Source organism: Lathyrus oleraceus, chromosome 4 (assembly GCF_024323335.1).
Source record: "Lathyrus oleraceus cultivar Zhongwan6 chromosome 4, CAAS_Psat_ZW6_1.0, whole genome shotgun sequence".
Classification (NCBI taxonomy): domain Eukaryota; kingdom Viridiplantae; phylum Streptophyta; class Magnoliopsida; order Fabales; family Fabaceae; genus Lathyrus; species Lathyrus oleraceus.
The window spans coordinates 131,961,236-131,988,775 of NC_066582.1; the positions used below are offsets into that span (position 1 = coordinate 131,961,236).

At 33.1% G+C, this 27,540-nt stretch overlaps 1 protein-coding gene across 1 annotated transcript; it reads left to right on the plus strand.

Annotated features, from left to right (window-relative positions):
- The first annotated feature begins 2,043 nt into the window (after positions 1–2,043).
- Positions 2,044–4,021, plus strand: LOC127135285 (lysine histidine transporter 1). The gene is made up of 7 exons (XM_051062034.1): positions 2,044–2,171; positions 2,271–2,654; positions 2,814–3,207; positions 3,372–3,477; positions 3,583–3,674; positions 3,761–3,829; positions 3,923–4,021. Exons 1-7 carry the CDS (start codon positions 2,044–2,046, stop codon positions 4,019–4,021), a joined length of 1,272 nt encoding a protein of 423 aa, XP_050917991.1.
- Positions 4,022–27,540: the final 23,519 nt, after the last annotated feature.

The window sequence follows — 27,540 nt, forward strand, 5'->3', positions numbered from 1 at the left end:
CATGGGTTAGATCTTTTCAACTCAGAACTCTTAATCTTGTCTAAGATAGCCTCTTCATCTCCACCTCCTTCTTCTTTAATTCCTTCTCATTTTCAAAATTTCTTTGCTTGTTGTTTTTCAACTTAGACTTGTTTTAATGAGTAGAAACCTTGGCCTTATGCCATTGATTTTCAAACTATTTTCTTAATCAAACTTGTAAAAAGACTTAATCATATTGACTTTATTTTCAAAAAGACCAAAAAGAACTAATAACCTCATCTAATCATTTTGGTCATTTGGTGCCTTTTTTCCTTTTACACTTTTCAAAAAGAAAGCATTTAGATTTGAATTATCCTTGGTTGAGATGTAATTCTCCCATTCCATGATATGTTGAGTGTAAGACTTTCCATTTACTAGGGGTTAGAGGCATACTTGTTGATTTAATCCGACTTGGAGCCCTCCCTCTTAAATGTTGTAAAGCCTTCATTATCGGTGGATGTTTGGTTGAGTTTCTCCCATTGATAACAAAAGATCTTTAAGCTTTTGTTAAAATCAATCCACCCATCTTTGAAATTTTTACCATGAACTACGAGGTTTTGGTCCCTCATTTATGTTGGTACGTAGGCATAAGACAAAAAGTCTTATCAAACACAAAATGTAAATGATGAATTCTTTTTTCATCCCCTCATTCTATTTTTAAAACAAACATCTTTTCAACCAAAACAAGTACACACAAAAAGGGCTCCCTAGGAGTACCTAGGACACTTTGGATGCTAATACCTTCCCTCTGAGCCAAATACATATTCTACCTTCATTCACTTCATGTGATATACCTATTCTTTGAGCCAAATACACTATCTATTTGAGCTCCATCTTGTACCTCTTTGTGGACCAAGAGATGTTTGTGCTGTAAAATTAAACACTTAATTCCTTTTTTTCCGGTTATTCCAATATAGTGACACCATGCCTTAGGCCCATCACTTATTGGTTCATACCAGTTTTACCCTTGCGTTCATATTTTATCCCTTTTTGGAGTTCAACTCAGATTATCCTTTGGTTTACACCATACTTTGATCACAATTCTTTTCACCTTCCATCACTAGTTCTTTGAACTACGGAGCTCTGAATTCCTCATTGCACTATGAGGATACGTAGGCCTGAGGGCCCCAATCCTCACTGGGCACTCTATCCATTTTCTTCCTTTTTCCTCTTTCTTTCGCGAGTAATCTTAAGATATCACACTCGTTCGAGCAAGAACAATCAAAACGGTTCCCATGGAGTACCATGGATGTTAGGGATGCTAATACCTTCCCCTAACATAACCGACTTCCTTACCCATCATATCTCTTTTCCCGGGGTTTTATCGATATTTTCCCTTTCCTTCAGTAATAAATAAAGTTCCATGGCGACTCTGTTGTATATTCAAGCGTGCGATACGTTCGGGTATATTTCCGCTAGCTTCAATGCTCTCCTTCAGATCCAACTTGGGCCAAAGATTTTCACAACTCTTAGATCTATCCTCCACCTTCTTGGCTATATCACGCCAATATACTATCCAACTAATTTTAGATTTTAAATGTTTTTTTGTTACAAAATTTTCATTTCAATTTAATTTTCATGTACATGGTCAATACAAATAGTTTTATATTATTAACTAAAATATCATTAAAATTTATTTTTTAGTTTAACTTAAACAAAGTTTTTACACTTACGATACCTGAAAATTAAACTGTGTAAATTTATCTAACTATCTCTTTCTTTATACTTGGTTACAATCTAATTATCTCTTTCCATTAAAGGGTAATTAAAATAATTTTCTTTTCTTAAAAAAAAAAAGAAAAGCTAATATCTCCACCACTACCATCCCTTTTATATTAATATTTATAAAGTTGATTTCTCTTAAATTTTCACAAAATAAGTGAAAAATATTGAGGGAATAACAACAACAGCTCCTAATTGGAAAAACTGCTGTATGTTATAGTGGCACAAAAGTAGGAGAAAGTGGGAAGCAAGCAAAAAAGTTAAACACAACCGTCTGAAACAACAGTGAGAAAAAGAAAAAAAATGGCTGAAACAAATGCCAACATTAAACCAAGGAACGCAAAATTATGCTATTCTGCTTTTCACAATGTAACTGCTATGGTTGGAGCTGCAGTTCTTGGCTTCCCTTATGCCATGTCTCAGCTTGGATGGTTAATTTACTCAACTTCATTTTTATTCTTCCCATATAATTGATCAATATTTGAAAAACGTGTTCGGAGTCTGATACATGTCAATATCTGTTTATGTAGGGGTTTAGGTATTACAATTTTAATCCTTTCATGGATTTGCACATTGTACACTGCATGGCAAATGATTGAAATGCATGAATCCGTACCAGGCAAGAGATTTGACAAGTATCATGAATTAGGTCAACATGCATTTGGTGAAAAACTTGGTTTGTGGATTGTGGTGCCTCAACAATTAATGGTGGAGGTCGGCATTGATATAGTTTACATGGTAACTGGTGCAAAATCATTAAAGAAACTTCATGAGATTCTTTGTGATGATTGTAAGCCTATTAAGACAACTTACTTCATTGTGATATTTGCTTTTGTTCAATATTTCCTCTCCCATCTCCCTAGTTTCAACTCCGTCGCCGGTGTTTCCCTCGCCGCTGCTGTCATGTCTCTCAGGTAGGCCACATAAATTCTATTCATTTCACTATAATTCTTCTTATTATTATTCGCATGTGTCAGTATCAGTGTCGAATTAGTGTCAAACATCTGACACGCGTATTTGATCAAAAGTGTCGTGTTATAACCCTTATAATAATATTTTTCCTTCTTCAATAGTTACTCCACCATTGCTTGGATAGCTTCAATTCACAAGGGTGCTCAACCAGGTGTACAATATGGTAGCAGGTATTCATCAAAAGCAGGAAATGTGTTTGGAATATTTAGTGCTATGGGGGATATAGCTTTTGGATATGCTGGCCACAATGTGATTCTTGAGATCCAAGCAACAATCCCTTCCACACCTGAAAAGCCTTCCAAAGTATCTATGTGGAAGGGAATGATAATTGCTTATTTAGTAGTGGCTTTGTGTTATTTTCCTGTTACTATCTTTGGCTACCGCGCTTTTGGAAATTCTGTTGATGATAACATCCTTTTGTCCCTTGAGAAACCACATTGGCTTATTGTTGCAGCAAATATCTTTGTTGTTGTACATGTCATTGGAAGTTATCAGGTACAAACTCCGACTCATCGCACTTAATCTTAATTTTAGTCGTTGACAAAATCTATTACCTATCATATTATTGTCTGTGTATGCGTGTGCGTGCGCGTGAGTATTTTAAAAGATGATTTGAATTTAACCATTTATGTTTTATATTTGATTAATTTTCTTATTAGGTCTATGCAGTTCCGGTGTTTGATATGATGGAATCATTTCTAGTAAAAAGGATGAATTTCAAGCCAACTCGGTTTCTTCGATTCGTGACACGAAACTCATATGTTTGTTAGTTTGTTTTCCCTTCTCATACTGTAAAAGCTAAAGTTTCCATTTCATGCACTAAATTTCACATACATAGAAATTTTTAATGTAACAACTACTTATATGCAGCCATTACCATGTTCCTAGCAATTGCATTTCCTTTCTTTGGTGGGCTTCTAAGCTTCTTTGGGGGATTTGTCTTTGCTCCAACCACATATTTTGTAAGGAAAAATAAAGTCTCTAATAAATCTTGCAATAACACAAAAGCTTATGATGATGTTAATTATTTTTTGTGATGATTTTGTAGCTCCCTTGCATAATGTGGATTTTTATCTACAAACCAAAGATATTTAGCTTGTCTTGGTGTGCAAATTGGGTGTGTAAAACTATAACTCCTCTCAAATATTGATGTGTTAATGCTTATTGCTTACGTTTTATGGTATGAATCTGATTAATGTTATTGTGTCAGTTTTGCATTGTGTTTGGAGTAGTGTTGATGGTTTTAACACCTATTGGGGCGTTGAGGCAGGTTATACTACAAGCTAAGGACCACAAGTTTTACTTGTAATACACCTTATTTACTTGAATGAGGCTGAGTTATTCTTACCTTAAATTCCACATGATATTGAGTTTGAGTCTTATATTTCTTTTGGTCCAAGTTGTATTGACTTTTTTTAAGGACAAATATATTTCTTTTGTTTCAAGTCATATATTCCTCACGATATTTTCATTTTATGAGCAGTTAGATATAAATTTAAAATAAAAATCAATTATAATTGATTTAATTTATATGAAATATATATAAAAAAATATTTATATTTAAAAATGAAGAAAGTACAATCGAGTTAAACAAAGACAAAGAAGTTGCTGAAAGGTGACCTTGTTGTTCCTTTCTTCCTAAAATTTAGTGACTACGATTTTAAAAAATAATTTTCTAAAATAAACTACCCTTTTAATATTCTATACAAAGTTAGTTTCTATTTATATTATTTCATAATAGTTGACCTATTTATATAAATCATTGATAATTTCACCAATTTTGATCATGTGGTTGCAATTGGAACATGATCAACCTAAGTAGGAAAAAAGAAACTTTCTTGTGCTTTTGGTATGGATCATTGTTACGATCTGTGATCACTATTTGGTGATCAATAAGTATATCTCGGTATAATTTGGACGACCAAATGAGATTTGAGAAAATCCCTTTTGATCATTGTGCAATGAAATCTCTCTCTCTCTCTCTCTCTCTCTCTCTCTCTATATATATATATATATATATATATATATATATATATATATATATATATATATATATATATATATATATATATATATATATATATATATATATATATATGAGTTAGGTGAGACTTTTGTCCATTTGGTGGCCTCAGTTATATTTGGTGGGATCCTTGGTCTAGTTGAGATACCAGAGGCGGGTCTCATATCTATTTGGTGGGGATCGTCGGTTCAGGTGAAAGAGTTTGTGCATAATAGCATTGCATATGTTGAGAATGATCTACGTGTTTGTATCTGTGTATATGATTGTGTACTAGTATTATTATATTCATTTATCATCTTATTGCTAATTTTTACTGTTATTATTTGTAAGTGTATTCCCACCCCTTCTTTATTTTATTAGATTGACTTTGTGCAATATGTACAGGTAATTAGAAAGAGTGATAGATTGTGATGATCGTGAGATGGATGTGACGCCCTCTTAGCATTTACTATTTTTTCATTTAGTCAAATAAATGCTTGTATTTTCATGTATTGAATTGTAACTCTCTTTTATGGAGTTTACATAGATGTTTCATTCAGACTTATGATATTTTTTTCTTTTATCTTCCGCAGTGAATTATTTAGTTGTGTGTTTATGTATGAGAGTTTTTATGAAGTAACATCCTATGCATGAATTTTTTATTAAAAATAAAGTATGGAGTTTAGTGTGTTACATAGTGGTATCAGAGCAGATCGGTCCATCCGACCAGGTTTTGTTGATTATATTATTTCCTAGCGTGCGATGAGTGTTTGAACATTATCGATACAATGTTTCTTCTAACAGTTGTTTGTTGATATATAGAGGAATGGATGGGAGAAACAATTATGCTATTGTTGAGGCTCTACAAGCTATGGCTCAGGTGATGGGGCAAGCACAACAGGCTTTGCAGGCTCAACAGAATAATCAGGTTGAAGATGTTAAGGGTCGTGGGCTGAGCATATTCTAGAGGAATAATCCTCCGACCTTTAAAGGGAGGTATGATCCGGAAGGCGCGTAGACTTGGTTGCGAGAAAATGAAAAGATATTCAGGGTTATGTCTTGTACTGATGCTCAGCAGGTTATTTATGGGACTCATATGTTAACTGAGGAAGCAGAGTACTTGTGGGATAATGCATGATAGAGGTTTCAGGCTTCAGGTACCGCTGTGACTTGGGTTGTATTCAAAGCTGCATTTCTAGAGAAATACTTTCCTACAGATTTCCGTAGCAAAAAGCAAATTGAGTTTCTGAATTTAAGACATGAGAATATGTCGTTCGAAGACTATGTTACCACATTTGAAGAGTTGATCCGATTCTGCCCATATTACAATGGAGTTAATGCTGAAGAATCCAAATGCATCAAGTTTGAAAGTGGACTCCCTAATTTCAGGAGATCCGCCAATTTCCAGTGCTAGTTAACAAGTGTCATATTTATGATGAGGACAGGCGTGCAAGATCTTCCTATTACAAAAATGTTATTGATAATAAGAATGGTAACAAGAATCACGGGAAGCCTTATGTTGCTCCATATGGTAAGGACAAACATAAATTTCAGCATAATAATAATAATGGGAAGAGTCAGAGTGGGGGAAGTGTTGCTAATCCAATCAAGTACTTGTAATGTGGTATACTTGGTCATCCTATGTCAGAGTGTACCATGGAAACATGTTACAAATGTTGGTAAGATGGGGATAAGGCTAATGAATGTAAGAGTGTTGGAGTGGTTTGTTATAATTAGGGAGAGACGAGTCACATTAGTACCAATTTCAGAAACCTAAGAAGATGCAGGATGTGAAATCTGGTGGAAAAGTTTTTGCTCTTAGTGGCGTAGAGTCCTCAAAGTCTTATAATCTTATATGAGGTACATGCTTTATTACTGGTATTCCTTTAATTACTATCATTGATGCGGGTGCTATTCATTCTTTTATATATTCTGATTGTGTGAAAAGATTAAATCTCTTTGTGTCTCCTATGGGTGAAAGTATGATAATTGATACCCCAGCTAATGGGTCGGTGACTAATTCAGTTTTTTTGAATTGTCCTCTGAAGATATTTGGTAGGGACTTTGGTATCGACTTAGTCTACTTATCGTTAAGTCAGGTTGATGTTACTTTGGGGATGAACTAGCTAGAGGTCAACCGTATCTATATCAAGTGTTATTCCAAGGCAGTGTTATTTCCTGAGTTCGTGGAAGAGTAAGATCATTTATTCATATAGGCCAGTCAGATGAGAGACTTTTTTAAAGATGAAGCCCAAGTGTTTGCAATGTTTTCTTCTTTACAAATAGTAAGTAAGGCATCAATGGTTGATCTACGTGTGGTGAAAGAATATCCAGAAATATTTCCGGAAGATATTATTGATCTACCGCCCGAGAGAGAAGTTGAATTTTCTATTGATCTAGTGTCGGGCACTAGATCTGTATCGATGGTACCTTATAGAATGTATCAAGCAGAATTGGATGAATTAAAGAAATAATTAGAAGATTTGCTTGAGAAGAAATTTATCAAACCAAGTGTGTCTTTGGAGAGCTCTGGTATTATTAGTCAAGAAGAAGGACGGTAATATGAGATTGTGCATCGACTATTGTCAGCTGAACAAAGTCAATATTAAGAATAAATATCATATTCCCATAATCCATGATCTTATGGACCAATTGGTTGGAGCATGTGTATTCAGCAAGATAGATTTAAGACATGGCTATCACTATATTCGGGTGAAATATGAAGATATCTCAAAGACTGCTTTTAGAACTTGGTACGTTCACTATGAGTACTCAGTGATTCAGTTCGCAGTTTGTAATGCCCTGGTGTGTTTCTGGAATATATGAACTGAACCTTCCATCCTGACCTGGATAAGTTTGTTGTGGTTTTCATAGATGACATCCTGATATATTCTAAGTCAGAAGAGGATCGTGTGGAGTATTTATGTATTATGCTTCAAATTCTGAAAGAGAAACAATTGTATGACAAGTTGTCTAATGTGAATTTTGGTTACATGGAGCTAGTTTTCTAGGGTCATGTAATTTCTAGTGGTGGTATAGTAGTGGATCCTTTGAAAGTAGATACAGTGTTACAGTGGGAAGCTCTGAAGACAGTTACTAAGATCAGAAGTTTCCTTGGACTAGCCTGTTACTACAGGAGATTCATCGAGGTTTTTTCCAAGTTAACTTTACCTTTGACTCAGTTAACCCGAAAGGTTCAAGCATTTATGTGGGATATCCGGTGTGAGGAAAGTTTCAGAGAACTGAAGAAGAGGTTGACTATTGTGCCAATTTTAACCTTACCAAATACGAAGGAACCATTTGTAGTATATTGTGACGCATCTAAGATGAGTTTAGGCGCAATACTTATACAGTGTAGCAAGGTAGTGGCTTATGCTTCCCGACAACTGACTTTTAATTATGGACAATGGTTTTTGTGTTGAAGACTTGTACACATTACTTGTATGGTTCTAGGTTCGAAGTATTAAATGATCATAAAAGCCTAAAACATCTTTTTTATCAGAAGAAGCTTAACATGAGGCATAAAAGATGGTTAGAGTTCTTAAATAGCTACGACTTTGGTCTGAATTACCACCCTGGTAAAGCCAATGTTGTAGGTGATACTTTGAGTCGAAAATCATTGCACATGTCAGCTATGATTGTGAGAGAAATGGACTTGATCGAACAATTCAAAGATATGAGCTTAGTATGCTAGGTGACTCGTAGTAGTGTGAAATTGGGCATGCTGAAGCTTACCAGTGGTTTCCTCGATGATATCAGAGAAGGTCAGAAGCTAGACATAAACTTGGTTGATCAACTATCTTCTGGTTGTCATGATAGTGATGAGGATTTTAGATTTGACGAGAATGGTGTGTTGAAATTCTGGAATAGAGTATGTATGTCTGGCGTGTCGGACCTGAAGCGTGTGATTCTTGAGGAAAGTAATAGAAGTAGCTTGAGTATTCATCCTGGAGCTATTAAGATGTACTAAGATCTAAAAAAGATGTTTTGATGGATGGGTATGAAGAGAGATATTACTTAGTTTGTTTATGCTTGTTTGACTTGTCAGAAGTCGAAGATTGAGCATCAGAAGTTGTCTGGTCTGATGCAACTGTTGGATACAGTATCTCGATGGACTTTGTAACTGGGTTGTTGAATACTCTGAGAGTGAGTGATTCAATTTAGGTGATTGTTGATATGCTGACTAAATTGGCTCATTTCATACCGATTAAGATCATTTTTTCATTATAGAGATTGTCTAAAATATACATTAGTGCTATTATGAAGTTGCATGGCATTCTATTAAGTATAGTTTCCGACAGAGATCCAAGATTCACTTCCAAGTTTTGGGAGAGCTTACACGAAGCTCTGGGTACTAGACTGAGGTTGAGTTCTGCCTATCACCCACAGATAGATGGTCAGATTAAGAGGACTATCCAGTCTCTGTAGGACTTGTTAAGGGCTTGTGTCTTAGAGCGAGGAGGTGCTTGGGACAACTATCTCCTACTGATTGAGTTCACATACAATAAAAGCTACGATTCTAGTATTGGTATGTCACCTTTTGAGGATTTTTATGGTAGCATGTGTAGGACCCCTTTATGTTGGCATGATTATGGAGAGAGTGTTGTACTTGGGCCTGAGATTGTGCAGCAGACGACTAAGAAAGTCAAAATGACCCAAGAGAATATGAAGGCATCTCAGAGTAGGCAAAAGAGATATCACGACAAGCGGAGAAAGGATCTTGAGTTTCATGAGGGTGATCATATTTTTCTGAGAGTCACTCTTGTGACCGATGTTGGTCATGCTTTGAAGTGTAAGAAACTTACTCCTAGCTTCATTGAACCATATCAGATTACTCAGAGGTTTGGAGTTGTTGCCTACCGTGTGGATTTACCCTCGTCTCTTTCAAACTTGCATGATGTTTTCCATGTGTCACAACTCTAAAAATATATTCAAGGATTTGTCTCATGTGATCCAAATGGACGATGTGCAAGTTCAGGATAATCTGATTCTTAAGGCATCACCTATTCAAATTGAGGATAGAGAAGTGAAGTAGCTACGTGGAAAAAGATTATTCTTATGAAGGTTGTTTGGAGAGGATCTACTGGAGCTAGTATGACTTGGGAGCTAGAGAGTCGGATGAAGGAATCATATCCAGAGTTATTTTTGCCAAGTAATTTTCGAGGGCAAAAATCTTTATAATTGGGAGAGAGTTGTAACACCTCTAATTTAATTTAATATTTTAATTAAATATTAGGATATTTGATTTTTGCATGTAGTATGATTTATTTTAATTAATTATGGTATTTTTGGTGATTTGGGTGTTATCAGGATATTTTGATAATTTAATAATTACTAAAATAAATGAGTTGAGAGCGTGGGGTTAAAAAATTAGAATTATTTGAATTATTGGTGATAATTAGTTATTTTAGGATATTTTAGTAATAATAAAAATAATTGTAGTTTTAGGAATTAATTATAATGTTTAATTAAATATTTATTTAATTATAATATTTTAAAATAATTATTTTATTGGGATTATTTTATTAATAGTAAAAAGAAACACATTTTAACGTTAGAAATGTTAATATTAATATTTGGGGGGTGTGAGAGTAAATAGGGGGTGCAATATTAAAATTAGATTAATTGGGACTATAAATATTAAAATGAGGGTGAGAGCTAGGGTACCATAAAAATCTCAAATCTATGAGAAGCTACGCATGTGAGAGCTTTGGAAAGGGAGATGAAGGAATGTCAAGAACTTTTTTAAAGCTTCGATTAAGGTATGGGGGAATTACTTACTATAAGGTGAACTTTTAGGCAGCAGGATGATGAGAGTTCCATTACCCTCTCATCAGCGCCACATGTTTTAATTGTTAACCCTATTGCATCTTGATAGTTTCCATGTGATATATAATTATATTCATATATCTATAAATTTGATATAATATATGTCATATATGTATGATTGTTATGGTTTTTGGTATGGTTCGTTGTTACGATCTTCTGTGACCAAATGAGATGTCCCATTTGGTCACTGTTTTGTGATTGGTAAGTATATTAATGTCTAATTTGGGCGATCAAATGAGATTTGGGAAAATCCCTTTTGGTCACCGTGGAATGAAATTGATGTAATTGTTGCTGTAATTTGTTGATAATCATGGAAAAAAAATTATAAAAATACCAATAGTTGTATGAAATTACGTTTTTTCGTAAAAATCATGTTTTTGCCAAAAAAATTGAGTTTCGGTACGAAATCGCACAGTTGTATGGTAAAAAGTCTAAAAATCACGAAAAGTCGAAAATCGGAAAAAGTTGAAAATTGGGAAAAATCGAAAAATTCAAAAATTAGGAAAAATCGAGAATCATAAAAATTGAGAAAAGTCGGAAAATCAGGAAATCAGGCGACGACGGTAGACGACCGTCCAGCAGGCGGTGGTGTCGGTTGACAGCGGCAGCGGCGGGCCAGAGAGTACCGGAGATTTTGGGCATTTTTAATCTCTTTTGGCATTTTTTTAAAGTTTCGAAGCCTCTTCCTTGTCCTTCGTGTAATACTAGGAATAATTGCAACCCTTTTATGAGATTAAAATCATTTTTGAATAAAATAAAATATTTATAGCTTTCTTATGAAAAATATGATAGAAAGAGGAAAATGGATTACTTAGGGAGCAATAAAATTAAAATAACTTTGAATTGAAATATTAATGAAACAATTATTCTTTTTAGAGGCCTTTGATGGTGATATATGGTTTATACTCAGAACCAATTTTTTGTGGATGATTATTTAAATAACTTTAGGTGATTTATACTTGTTTGGGTGAACTATATTGTTTGACTATTATCATTCTCATGCATCCATATATATTGGAGTTAGGTGGGACTTTGGTCTATTAGGTGGCCTCAGATCTATTTGGTTGGATCATTGGTCTAGTTGAGAGACTAGAGGCGGGACTCAGATCTATTTGGCGGGGATCGTTGGTTCAGGTGAGGGATCGGAGACCGTGGACGAAATCATTAACATACTTTTGATATCCATAAAAACTTGGTACCACATGCATATAGGTGAAGGAGTTGGTGCATAATAGTATTGCATATGTTGAGAATGATATATGTTTTTGTATCTGTGTATGTGCTTGTGTACTAGTATTATTATCATATTCGTTTATCATCTTGTTGCTAATTTTCACCATTATTATTTGTAAGTGCATTCTCACCCCTTCTTTATTTTGTTGCATTGGAATTGTGCAATATGTACATGTAATCAACAATAGTGATAGAGTGTGATGATCGTGAGATGGACGTAACGCCCTTTTAGCATTTTTTTTAATTTAGTCGAATAAATGCTCTGGTCTGTAACATCAGTGGTTTGGGCGCTTATATTTTCATGTATTGAATTGTAACTCTCTTTTTATGGAGTTTTCAAAGATGTTTCATTCAGACTTATGATATGTTTTTCTTTTATCTTCCGTTGTGAATTATTTAGTTGCACGTATTATGTATGAGAGTTTTGATGAAGTAACATCCTATGCATGAATTTTTTATTAAAAATAAAGTCTAGGGTTTTGGGTCTTATAATGACAACACTATTAGGTTAAATCTTCATATGAGTTTATGATCAAGTAGTTATGCTTGGGAGATTAAGATGTCAAACCCAAAGGACAACATCTTATGTCAAGTTGTGTTCAATTGAATCTATGTTGATCTCTAGTAAAGCAATCTTTTTTTATGATGGGGTCTATAAATAATCCTTATCAAGTCTTGTCAGATATAAGAAGTCAAGTCTTAAATGAAGTGTTGAATCATTGATGAATCAGTCAAGGGATCTTGAAGTTTATGAGTCTTTGAAACAAAGGAAATTTGAAAGCTCTCCTAGTTCGTGTCTGAGTGATCATAGTCTTGTAAAAGATATTAAATAATTATTAAATTACTAAGACAATACACACATTCATATAAAAGTGATTTAAACCTCTCTATTTGATAAATCTCCTTAAAACCCTTAGAGGAACAATGAAGGTGCATGTGGGATCAATTTAGGGTGGTCCTAGAAATTTATGAGGCTTATATATAATGCATAATCGATTAAGGCCCTTATCCAATCAATTAGATCAAGGCATAAAGCTTCTTAATCAATTAAGAACATTCCTAATAGATTAGGACACTAATCATTGTAGGTTTTCCTTTTTGGGACTCAAGGTTTCCTTTTTGAGCTAGATTTTCACCTATAAATAAAGGGCTCTCCTAAATTTCAAACTACACCAGAAAACATATTTTTTATATAATTTCTAACTCTCTACTCCTTTCCTTCTCAGTTATTTCATATCACTAAATTGCGTTAGTGATTTAAAAAAATATATCAATGAGGTTTTTTCTTGTGTATTCTGGTTCTAAGGTAATATTGTAATTTGTGAAAGATAATTTCATCTCTTATGGAATATCTCTGGTGAGAATTTGTTGTTTGGTTCATGAGATGGTCTGTGAAAATATCAGTTTGGGTTGTGAGCTTTGCCTTGTGTAAAAGCTCTCATTTGGTTTGTGAGATTGCCCATTAAAATCTTCGTTTGGATCGTGAGTTGTGCTTGGTGTAAAAGCTCTCATTTGGTTTTAAGATTAGTCTGGTATAAAATTTCATGTTTGGTTTGGAGGATAGCCAATGTAAAACTCTTCTATGTTTGTAAGAAGATTTGTGGGCATAGCTTGTGGAAGTCTCACATCTATAGTGGAAACTCTCAAGAAGAAATTTATGGGGAGAGGGTAGGCGAAGTGGTTTGGAAGAACCTCTATACATATCTTGTGTAATTTATTTATCCCTTATCTCTTTTTATCTATGCTATTTGTTTACTTCTGATGTGCCTTCATCTGCTTTTCACTTTGGTTTTATTCTATTTATTTATTCAGCTGCTTACTTTTCACAAAATTGTTTTAAATAACTGTTTTTCCCAAATATTTTTTAATTATAAATTTTTTCATAGCCATACAGTTCACCACTCTCATCCCTCTTGTGTATGGAGTAACTTTTCCAACAACTTCTACCTCTATAAAAAAAGGGTTAGACTAATCAAAGTAACTTGAACTGATTTTTCGATCGTCAGGGTTCTTTTATTAAAAACTAGAAATGTTTTGCTAGAAATTGAATATATAGGAATATGTCTTCATCAGCTTTTGTGTCAAATTTCATAATATTATCCTTTATGTTGTTAAGGACAAATCATTTTCATCTGAAGACATGTAAATGAAAAAATATTCATATTCCTTCCTTTATACAAAACATAGGGTGTTAACTTTAGAATTGGTGTTATCAAGACATGATTCATTATATAACAAGAAATGCTTACATCATTGGTCCAAACGTACTTAGGAAGGTTAGTCATATTGAGCACTATCCTCGTTATCTCTTTTAGAGATCTATTCTTTCTATCCACTACCCAATTTTTTTGGGGAGTTATTGGGTTGGAAAAGGTATACTAAATTCCATTCACATTACAAAACTTTTTGAATACCTCATTCTAGAATTCACCACCTTGATCACTCCGGATTGATGAAATGCTTAATCCTTTTTTGTTATGGATAACCCTGACAAGTTTCCAAAAAGTAGTAAACGCATCTCTTTTCTAAGATATATTTAATGTCCATGTATAGAAAAGATCATCCACAACTACAAGGGCATAGAGATTGCTGCAAACACTTTTGGTTTTGGATGGGTCAAAATGATTCATGTGTAAAAGTCGTAAGGTTCTGTTTGTAGAAACAATATTTTTAACTATGAAATAGGGCCTTAATATGGACCTATGTGGTTGCGGGTACTATCAAGGTGATCAAAGTGGTAGAGTTTATTGATATTAAAGTTGTAATCAATTGTTTGGTTTTTATGATGATAACACCTAATATCCAATGATATATAGAGAAGTATTTATCTCTTAAAGATAGCTCAAGTGGGTGAAGATGCTCTTGTTCATATTCATATAAGACTTACCTCTAATATGAAGTCATCTCTTTGAATTCAACTCTTCCATCCAACGCCATTCAAGTGAGGATTTATGTGTCAATATTCTCCAGTGGTTTGGTGTCTTAACTCTCTAATGATGGTAATCAACTTGAAGACACCGCAAGCCTCGTCAAGCTAAAGACTCAAAGTTCTGGTGTGATGCTAAAGTCAAAGAATAATGATGTAAGACTTGAATCTTCAAAGTTGGGAAAGAGAGGAAGTGTGAAAGCTTGCATGTTCGTGTCTATATGTGTGACCAGAGTCTTGTAAATGCACTAGGGTATATCTATAATTACTAAGGAAACCCCCCCCCCCCCCCACACACTACATATACACACACACGCACATACAAACACACAGACACGCGCGCGTGCACATACACATGCACGCACATACACGCACACACGTATACGCACACACACTCACACGCACACACAAAACACACACACACACACACACACCACACACACACACACACTTAAAACCTTTATGAGACTCTCTTAATTAGTTTAAACCATATAAAAAAGTATTAAAAGACTAGCTAATTGATTAGGAAACTATCTAATTAATTAGAAGTACTTCTTACAAAGAATATTCAATTATGCATAAGGTTATAATTGGTTATTTCAATTTGTAATGCCTATAATCAATTGGAACAAGTCTCTTAATAGTTGGTAACAATAAGAAATCAAAGCATTCCATTTTGGGGTCCAATAATCGATTAACCTAATCGATTATTACACTTAATTGGCCAAGGATTTTTCCTAATTTGAACCATAATTTTCCCTATAAATAGAGAGCTCCTCTACATTTCAAATCCCTCCAAAAATTCTCTATGATCCTACTTTATCACTCTCCCATATTTTTCTAAAAATATCTCTTTTATCACTTGAGTTTTGCCTCCGTGCTTTAAGAGTGTTCTTGTGCTTAGTGAGGATCTTTGTTCTGAGTGAAAGGATATTTGTAATTTACCAAAGAGTGTATTATCTATTGATTAAAGTATATTCTGATAGAATTTGTTTGGTTGCAAACTAAACAATTAAAATATATTTTTTAGTTTGGGTATTTTCTTAGGAAGTATCTATTTGGCTTGTGACTGTCACTACTGTAAAATGTTTGTTTGGTTCTGAGATCAGCCTGTGTAAAATCTTGTGCCAGGTTCTTGAGCTAAGCACATATAAAAGCTTTTCCAAGTTCTAAGATAAGCTTGTATAAAATCTTAAGGAAATGTTCAAGGATTAGACCATGTAAAATCTCACACAAGGTTTGTGACTCAACCTAGTGTAAAAGCTCTATTTGGTTAGTGGTTAGCTTGTGTAACACCATATCTCAGTTTGGAGATAAGTTCATACAAAATCTCTATTTGGTTCAGAGAATATCAATTCAAAACTTCAAGTTTGGTTGTAAGAATATTTGTGGGCAAGTCTATAAAAATATCACACAAGACATATTGGAAACTCTCATGAAGAAATTCTCGGGGAGAGGATTATGTCACCTTCATTTATAATGAACCTCTATAATTTGCGGGTGTCTTTCTCTTTCCCTTACCTTTTTAACTTTTTAGTTATTTTATTTCCTCTGGTTTTCCATTTCTTTCTTTCTTATGTTGTTTATTTCTTTATTTGTTTTAAAATATTTTTAAACTCTGATTTTCTCAAAGATTTAGCTTTTAATCAAAGATTTTCAAACCTTCACAATTTACCCTCTCTTGTGTTTGGAGTCAATTGTTCAAAACTTTTGGATTATGTCTTTGAGTAAAAAAAATCCCTTTATATCATTAATTGTATTTCTGTCAAGGAAGTGTAGGACACTCTTGAGATGATCTATAGAGTTTATCCAAGTATCAAACAAGAGAGAATGAACACACAAGTCCAAGAAGTTGAAACATCAAATGAATGTGAATGTTATCTTCATAGATGGTGTTCAATCATTAGAAACCTTGGAGGACTTGTTAGAACTTTTGTAACTATCTGTCATACCCTAATTTTTAACCCTAAGATCCCACATGTCATTTGCATCCTTGCATACAAATAAGATCACATCTTGATCCTCCCCCCTCTCATCTTTGGGTTTGCTTTTACAGGGATCATCAAGTACCTCTTTGTTGGTGTTTTACCTTTGTATTTATATGATTCATTTCTGATCTAACCACTAATAAGAATAGCAAAAATATGTTTTATTTTCTTTAAGTTTATTTTGCAAGGTAGGTCTTTTCAATCAAGAGTATCAGGCATGGCTCCTCGGCTAGGGTTTTGTTGATTCCTCAAATCAAGGTGTGTTCAACCACTGATTCTCAAAGGGGTATCTCTCAAAGCATGATCTCTAAGGTATTCAAGCATATTTCAAGCTCATTTGGATCAAGAACATCTTAAAGTCTTGTGGTTTATTTCTCAAGAAAAATCAAAGGTTCATGTGTTTATTTTCATGCCTTCTTCAACAAGTTACCTCAAACTTTGAGCAATTCAATTAAGATACATTCAAGTACACCTCATTTTAAGTTCATATTATCATCCATGTGCCTTGAAATGTAAGAAAAGTTCAAGTGCACAAGTTTATTCCAAGAGGTTTGACCAACAAGTCAACATTTGAAGTCAAAGTTCAAAGGATCACAACTCCTTCAATTCTCAATATTTTTGAATGCTTCTTGTTGCATATGACTCTTCTCAATATCCTCTACAACTTATCTTTATATAAAAAGAGCCAATTATGCTTTGAGGATCATCAAAATTTTGTATACATTATAGGTCATTTGTGGACTTTGTGAAATTTAACCTATTTTCAAGTGACTTTTTCTCAACTTTCAAGGTTTATAACTTCTTCAATTTTTAACATTTGAGGCTGATTCTTTTTGCATAATATCATTTATGATTCCCTCTACAGTATTTCTTCAAGGATCAAGGTCAAAATATGCTTGTAAGTTGATATAATTCATTGAGACATTATAGGTCATTTTTCAGCCATTTGGGACTTCGAATTTTCTAAGTTACATGACCAGTTTTTCGTGCCAACTTCAACATGCCATAACTTTGTGCTCAAGCATCCAAATGCAACCTTTATTGGTACATTATAATCTTTGATATGATATCAACACATTGCAAAAACAATGAGATCAAAAAGCCTCCTGAGCAAGATGCCCTATTGAGTTGAACATGGTGACTTGAAACTGAAGAAATCACCATGGTCCAAATTTGAACTTCAACAATTCTCAATTAAAAGCCAAATTACCACGTGTTTTGGACCTAAACATGTTTAATCAAATCTCCAGAAGTTAATTGACCCTTGAAACGCATGATTTGGATGAGTTTTGATGGATTACAAGTCGCATTTTTCACATATTCTGATCAAATTCGTTTTGCACGAATTAAGCTTGATTCCACACGTATTTAGATCCAAACACATTCCATATAAATAGAGGAATCTACTGCATTCATTTCGAAACTTTTGAGAGCCAAGAAATCCCTGCTTCAATCTGAATTTTTCCAGAAAAATTCAACTATCGTGTTTTGAATTCTTGCTTGTTTCAATCCAATTTCTTGATTCCACTAGCACCTTCAGTCTTCTCTGAAGCTTTTGTAACAATTCCCAAGCTCTAAGACCTCTTGAAGTGCTCTAACTAGATTGAGCTTCATCAACTTCTGAGCACCATTTGAACAAGGAAGTTCTGAGCATCATTTAAACTCAAATAAGTTACCACAATATAGTCATTCACTCTCTGATGTTTTCCCCTAACTTATATGGTGTTTATTGATCGTGTTCATCTTTTAATTTTATTTTCGTGGCTTGCTTGCTTCTGAAACTTCTCTGAAATTCCCCATGCTCAGTTTAGATAAATGAATTTGGAGCATGGGGTTGAATTCGTGATGAGGAGGCGATTACAATGGTGGTAGTCTCATGCTTTGAATTTACCAAACGATGAAACTCTGGTGAAGGACCATTAGGGAAGATGACCGGGGTTATCTCAGATCATCTGAGTTTGGATGGACACGTTGGCCATTTGAAATATTTTGATTGACCAAATTTGAATTAGATCTCGTGTTTCATTTTTGCTAATTTATATCATGTATCATTGCTTGAGGATTGTTGGATCTGCCACGTTAATTAATGAGGTCAGATCCAACGCTCCGTGTTTTTTAAGATTTTATTTCTTTTTCTTTTTTCTTTTAAATTGTTTTCTCTTTTAAAATTCATAGAAAATTCATTTTGCATCCAAAAAATACCAAAATAATATATAAATTTTTCTTCATCTGATTTCTATTTTTCAACATTTTATTTTCTTACACTAAATCTCAACCTTTAATAAGATTGAATCAAACGGATAAACAAAATGAAATAAAAAAAACACATGGCCATTTTCCCCTTAAAAAATAGACTATTTATATGTATATATAATTTATTCATATTAAGATTGAGATTTGGTGTAAGACTTTTAGACTTACACTTAGTGTCAACAGTTCTTGATTATATATATATATATATTATATATATATATAATATATATATATATATATATATATATATTATATATATATATATATATATATATATATATAATATATATATATATATATGTATATATATATATATATATATACCTGAAAATCAACTTTATGATATAATCATCGATATCATCAACCACTTCAATAGTTGAAGGAAAAATTGCTCTAATGTGAAGATAATTGGAGTCCTTTTAGTTATTAGCTAGACCAGGATATGTAATTGTAATAATTGCTTCAATTGACAGTAGGAAAAACTATCACTAGCCACGTGATTTTTATACGACAAACAAAAAAATTACGTCACAACCATTATTTAGCAAATTCAAAAATCACACGTTAGAAACATTTGTGCCAACTTTTTTGCCACGTGAAAATCACACCAAAACTTTGTTGTGTGATATTCACGTCGCAATACCTTTCCACGTGAATTTCACCCTACAAAGTTTTGCTGGAATAGCATACCTACTCAGCTACAAGACAGAAGGGGTCGTTGTTAATTGAGTAATGACGTAGTAAACATTCCACAAATTTGAAATTAGCGACGTGGTAATCACGCCACAAACTTTAAAAAATATTTTTTTATTTATAAAAACTATCATTTTGCTGTAAATATATATTTAAATAATGTTTTGTTTTACAAAAATTATTTATTTCAAATTTAACAAATAATATATTATGAACACTATAAAATATTATAAATATAAAATATATTTTCAGATTTTATATTTTATGATTTTTAAAATTAAAAAAAAATTACACATAAATGTATTAAACAACCGCAAATCATAAATTTACCAATAATATATTGAAAATAAAAAATTACTACACTGAAAAGTTATTAAACAACAACAAATACTAAACATTTAAAAGTTATTAAACAACCATAACTCATATATGAAAATCAAAGTTAAAATAAATATCTTTTATAAATCAGAACAAAAAATAAATTTAATAGAGAAATCCACTTGAATTTTGATCAACACATATACATCAGCTTGTTGAAATGGATGATATGAATGAAGAAACCAAATCAAATAATGAAGTTTGCAAACAAAAATTGGTAAGGGAAGAGACAAAATATGTGAAGGTGGTACTGGTTTTGATTTTGAGGGTGAGAGGATGATGAAGAAAAAAATTAAGTTTTTCTCTTCTGAAATGTGTGGGAGAGCAAATCCATTATTATTTTAAATAGCAAAATAAACGACGTGCAAATCATGTCACAAAATTTATTATCGTTCTGGCTAGCCACGTAAAATTCACGACACAATATTAAAGGACATTAGCCACGTAAATATCATGACGCAAAATTATAGTTGTTAGTCCACATGTGCCTCAATCGATTCCAATAGCCAATTTTTTCCTATTAATCACATGAATATCATGACACAACATTAAACGATATTAGCCACATGAATATCATGTCACAACAACATTTTAAATTATTTTTTTCAAATTCTCCCATGTGAAAAGCTGGTGTTTATTATTTTAATATTTTAAATAGGTAATGACGTGTAAATCACGTCACAAATGTCCTTTTTAGCGTCGTGAAAGTCAGGTAGAAAAATTACGCCACTGGACATCATTTTTCTTGTAGTGTGAATCGATAAAATTAGAGATAAAAAACTTAACTCGAATGTTATCGTCAACATAACCATCATTTGTTCTGAGATGGTTCCATCACCTATTTGTAGCATCCACTCGGAGAATTTTTGGATATCTTCCATGGTGGAAGATGTTGAACCATATTACAAGCGCATATTCTATGTAAGCTTTAGGACTTGCAATGATCCCAAATATATGAAGACATATTATGCAAGTAAGGTAATAAATAATAGCATAATGAATTGTTTACCACTACGCTCTCTTAATAGCTCAACTATTCTAATTGACATCTTTCAAATTTGATTATCATTTTGCAAGTTATTAATAAAAATGAGAGGTCTTGACATTCTTCAAAGCACAACATGTATGAATAAAAGTATAACATTAATGATGTGAAAACAGTGAAAACATGCATGATAATACATATGCATCATTAAAATTTGAAACTTCATCATTCTAAGTAAAAAATTATGAATAAACACTTCAATAGAACATGAAAAGGCAATAGAACTGAAACACTTCAAACTTCAAACTTCTTCATTCAAATGGAAAGTAATATGTCGTAAAAGTTGTTGAGCACATCTTGGGTCATTTGATTATGTGTTTGGTTCCAAATGTCTCAAATCAATTTAAAAAATATTTTATCTAGATGATGAAGATAAATTTGAATGTGATTTAATTAAAAGAGTTGGAACTGATTTATTTAAAATAAATGAAGCTGATTTATTTAAAGGAGATTTTTTCCTTTTATATCAAATCAAATATTTGATTGATTATGTGTCTTTTGGTTTAAAGTAAGATTTGATGTATATCGAATTTCACATAATTGAATTTGATATAATTAAAATATTTAATTATGAATCATTGGATTAAATCTTATGTATGAATTGAAGATGGTCTGCGTTATTTCTAAATGTTTTTTTTGTGTGCATTTTTCTTCCTTATTTGTTATTATTATTAGCGTTGTTGTTTTTTTATTTCATGTTTATTATGATTGAGTATACAACTTTACATTCACTATTTTTATAAATTTTTATGGAAGATTTTCCATCATTCTGATATGGGTGTATGATCTTAATTGAGGAAATGCATTCAAATTCTATCCAACCAAAAACGCATGAATTCGCAGTTAACATAGTCTTTTTAATAGCGATATATATATATATTATATATAATATATATATAATATATATATATATATATATTATATATATATATATATATATATATAATATATATAATATATATATATATATATATATATATATATATATTAAAAAGGAGGTAAATAGTAAATGATATCGAAGCGAACAACACAAGATGATGTGTACTGAAAGCTCACAAAAGAATAAAAGAGAGATAAAAATGAACAAGACAACCTTAAAGTATCAAGGCTCAGTTTGGTAAGACATAATTTTGAGGTTATTTGGTTAAACGTTTTCAAAAGGATAAATTGCATAATGTAAAAGAAATAATAAAGGCGTTTGATAAATGACTTGCAATGAAAGATAAATTTAGGAAAAAAAATATTAAAAAAACTTTGATTGATATATAGAAAATGGTGTTATCAAACGTACATTCTCAATGATACTCGTTTCTCAACACGCTAGATACTTTGAGTAATTCTGAGTATTTGTACGAACACACTGAAATTCTAACACTAAGACCCCTATATATACTAAGTCGGAATAACTTCTATCAACGACTTTTCTCTTAGGCAATGACACGCCGCACTCGGCATGTATTCAGTTCACGATAATGTTCCACATGTCTTTTCTTTAAAACTGTATAAGAATGAAATACAGTTATCTCTCTTTCATTCAAATTCAAACATGTGTCGATTGCAACCTTATCGAAATATCATTCTGAACTTAGAAGCATTTCGAAGTCTCACAGCAATTCCCTCTCACGCATGGTAAACTTCGACTGACTTTCTCATACCATGTTCTTTAGGTCAAAGTTTAAAATATCTTCAAAGGTATTCTCTCTTCTTTGCTTATTGGCTCCAGCCTGACGTTGAAACTTCCGGCTAACAACTACGTTGTGATTAAAATATTGAGCTGTGTTGCGATGTTGGTTCAGAGAGAAACCAATATGTGGCCTTATATTGGCGATGTTCATGCTGCATTCTAGGTTCATAAAGGAACCAACGATGATCATTAGAGTTGGAGGTTTGAGACGAGTATTGCTTCTGCTTGTTGCATTCATGCATCTTGTATACTAGGGATAAGTGAAAGATTTCGGCCCAATGATGAGCCTCGGATTCAGAGAGGAACCTGTTACGAGTTTGATGGTTCGAAGATGGATCCGGGTTCATAGAGGAACCAATAATGAGTCTAATGGTTCAAAGATGGAAATAGTGACATATGGATTAATAAGTAACATACCTTTGATATCTAAACAAACTTTGGTATTGTAACACCTTAAAACCCGCACGTAATTATCAAATAATTTAATTAACGAAATACAATCACTTAGGGTGTCACTCACAATAATCATAATATGCTCCATAACACGGGATACAATAAAATATTTTACAAAATTAAAAGCACCGACTCGTGAGTCTTCTCCAAGTGATATCACACCAAAATATAAAACAAATACGAGAGCATGCATTGTCTCTTAGGAAACTTCAACACAAAGTAAATAACTCGCTCCTCAGTATTACATATCAAAGCATAACCAAAGCTAACACGAATAAGCTAAAAGAAATAGCTCCAGGAGCTAACTTCCACTCACAACAGCATCTCTACTCTTTAGTATTTGCATGATGCTCATGTAAAGGCAACATTCAAACAGAAGGAGTGAGAATTCATTTCAATAATAACAACATAGAATATAAAATAGAGTGCAACATCTACACAATCATGCATAATAACATATCACATTCTCACATCCAAATTATAATAATATTTAGTGATCCACAATCGATCATACAATTGCAACCATGCATAAGATAATTCACCCTTTTGGACTACCACCAATATAATCAAACACATCATCCCAATCATTCACAACACATCAAATAATTTGTCAATACAAATCTCGTCCATATTCGTCACATCATACACTTGTTTTTCACCTACTACCAACCTACGATAAAATCATTAAAAATATTTATCCCTGAAACAAACTTACGTCCCTCTGTTTCAGATACCCAATGCTTCTAACCCTGTCCCAAAATGGTTTACGAGTTGAAAGTTATTATCAAAACCGTGCACGAAGGAATTACCAAAAAGTTGTGGTTTTACTGAATTTTCCAGCACGATTTTCATCTTCTCCAACCCCAAAAACATCCATGATATAATCACCAAAAATATTTTACCCCTAACATAAAGTTATATCCCTTTGTTTCATCAACGTTTTAAACCTTGTCCCAAAATTATTTACGAGTTGAAAGTTACGATCAAAACCATGCATGAAGGCGTTACCAAAAAGTTATTGTTTTTCTGAAATTTCCAACACAATTTTCATCTTCTCCAACCCTAAAAACGTCCATTAAATCATTACCAAAAATATTTTACCCGTGAGACAAAGTTATATCCCTCTTTTTAGCTACCCAATGCTTCAAACCCCGTCCCAAAATGATTTACGAGTTGAAAGTTATGATCAAAACTGTGCACGAAGACGTTACAAAAAAGTTGTTGTTTTTCTGAAATTTTCAGCATGATTTTCATCTTCTTCAAACCCATAAACGTTCATGAAATCATCACCAAAACTATTTTATGGTTTTAAATTCAGTCTTAAATATACATATATCAATTGTTAGAATAAGATTTGGTTTTGCCTCTATACCTTGAGTTTTGATGCTAACAATGTTGTATTTGTGTGAGAATAATTTCGGTACCCTAATGGTTTGTTATTGTGTAGCTTTAGCATCCAGTTTTAATTCTGAATATATGATGTGCAATGTAATCAATTTTTGAACTATGTGTTCCAAATTCTCTTCTACATAAACTATTAAAAGTTCTGAAAGAAGTTCAATGTTGTTGCTGCAATGATCTTTCTGCTTCTGTGTTGATTCACTCATGAGAAGCTTCTGAGGAGACAATATGTTGTTGTTGCAATATTCTCTCAGGTCACGCTTCTAGACGTGACTCTGATCACAAAACTTCTAAAGAATGGCAAGTTTTTGAAGTTGTATTTTGTAGCTGAAGATTCTGAAGATTCCAAGCCAGAAGATTGAAGTTATCAAGGTTCTGACTTAAGATTCTGAAGATTCTGAAGATCTCAAGCCAGACTACTAACATTGTCAAGGTTCTAACCAAAGATTCTGAAGTTTTTGAATCCAGCTTTATGTCACTTGTTTCATCAATTTCCATCAAAAGTCAGTGAACTTGAAGGTAAGATCAAAATGGGAACGTAATTAAATAGTACACAGTACAAATAGAACATACTTTCTACAAACTAATTTCGTGGGCAATGATAGTATTATACATCACATATGTCATTGATTTTATGGGCAAAGGGCAGTATGCAGTATCACTCCTTTCCCATCCAACAGTGGATAGCCGCTCAAATGAGCTTTCTCCATTTTGCCCTCCAACGGTCTTATGTTTATGCTATATAAGTAAGACTTGGGTACTTGAAGAAAAGTGTCGGTGACACAATATTTTGACAAGTTATTTTCCTTGTGAAAAGGCTATCATTCTTTTGTACACAATTTTTCTTTAAGCGTTTGTTATTCATTTGTGTAAAATTTGCTTGTGTAGAAGCATCTTGTAACATATAAAATATTATTCAAACTATTTGTTTGATTCCTTAAGGAGGAGGTTATCCTTGAGAAGACAAAGAATTTTGTTCTTTGTGATTCCTTAAGGAGAATAGAGTATAGTTGGATCCTTGAGAAGATAAGGAAGGTTATTCTTTGCGTTTGTTGTAATATGTTGATTATAGTGGATTAAGTCCTTGTATGTAAGGCAAAATCACCTTGGCGGGTGGGCTGGATTAGCTTTGATTTTCAAGCAAATCAGGATATGTTTTTATCTCTTTGTTATTAACTTGTTGGTGGTGTTCTTGTTTTGGAAAAAGATTTTGCTTGTAAAACCCAATTCAAACCCCTATTTCTTGTGTTTTTTACTCCTTCAATTGGCATCAGAGCTCCGGTTCTGATTGTGATTAAAAGTTTTATCAACACCTCATCGTGTTTAGTACCAATCGAGTTTGTGTGAGAAACAATGGTTGCGGCTAACGCCGCTAACGTTGTTAATAATAATGAAAGAGAACATTATAGTGAAAAACCACCTATTTTTGATGGTGAGAAATTTGACACTTGGAAAGATAGAATAGAAAGTGTCTTTCTTGGTTACGATGTTGATCCTTGAGATATTGTAGTTGATGGCTACGCTCACCCAGTCAATATTGAAAGAAATATTGATTAATGTTATCTCTTATACAGAGTATGAGAAGATAACAAATAAAGATTTTGCCAAATCCATTTTTGACTCTCTGAGGATGACTCATGAGGGAAATTCTTAAGTAAAGGAGACAAAGGCATTGGCCTTAATCTAGAAATATGAGGCATTCAAAATGGAAGATGATGGAACAATTGAGACTATGTTCTCAAGGTTTCAAATGATTGTCGTAGGACTTAAAGTTCTGGACAAAGGGTATTCTACAGTTGATCATGTCAAGAAAATTATCAGAAGTCTTCCCAAAAAATGGAGACCTGTGGCAATTTCCTTGAAGCTGGCAATGGATCTCAACAACATCAGTCTTGAAGAACTTGTTAGTTCTTTAATAAGACATGAGATTAAGCTAGAAGAAGATGAACCTCAGAAGCAAGGTAAATCTGTTGCTCTAAAATCCAAGCTTGAGAAGACAAGAGCCTATCAAGATGAGGAAGAATCAGAAGGATCTGATGAAGACTCGGATGTTTATGATGAGTTATCTCTAATCTCAAAAAGAGTCAACAGACTCTGGAAACACAGGAAAAGTGGTCAAGGGAAGTTCAGAGGAGTCAGAAGGACTGATGGTCGCTTCGATTCTTCGTTTGGACAAAATAAGCAAGGTTATGGAAAAGAAGTTATCTGCTTCAAGTACAAGGAGTCAGGCCACTACAAAAGTGATTGTCCTAAGCTTAAAAAGGACAAAAGGCCCAAGAAGAATTTCTCTAAAGTCAAGAAGGGGTTAGGGGCTACGTGGGATGACTCAAAATCTGAAGAAGAAGATAATGACAAAGAAAAAGTCAATGTTGCACTGATGGCAACCATAGAGGATCCCACAAGTTCTGAAGAACCAAAAGACGAGGTATTATCAAAATCAGAATCTGACTCCGATTCTGAAGAGGTATTTTCTAACCTATCTCGTTCTGATATTGAATCATGTCTCTCTTTAATGATGGAAAAGTACCAGAGTCTTCAGAGTAAATACAAGGACCTTAAACAAGTCCAAGCAATTACTTCTGAAACTCATAGAGAACTTGAGAAATATATTTCCTCTTTAAATGAAAAGGTATTTTCTTTAGAAAGTAACAACTCTACCTTGAAAAGCAAATTTTCAAAACTAGAGGAGAAAATAATTTTAGAAGCTTCTGGTACTAATTACGTCATCAGATGTTACAGAGCATTCCATTACTTTTTGTCTAAAAGCATAGATAGAAGTAAGATGGCTTCCTTGATCTATGGAGTTAGCAGAAGTGGCAAAAAGGTCAAGGTTGTATAGAATCTATAAAACCTAATGAAAGTCGAAAGGTAAAACTAAAACCTCTCTATGTGCATTTCGTGCCTATTGGCACCGAGCTTGATACTTCTGCACATACACAGAAG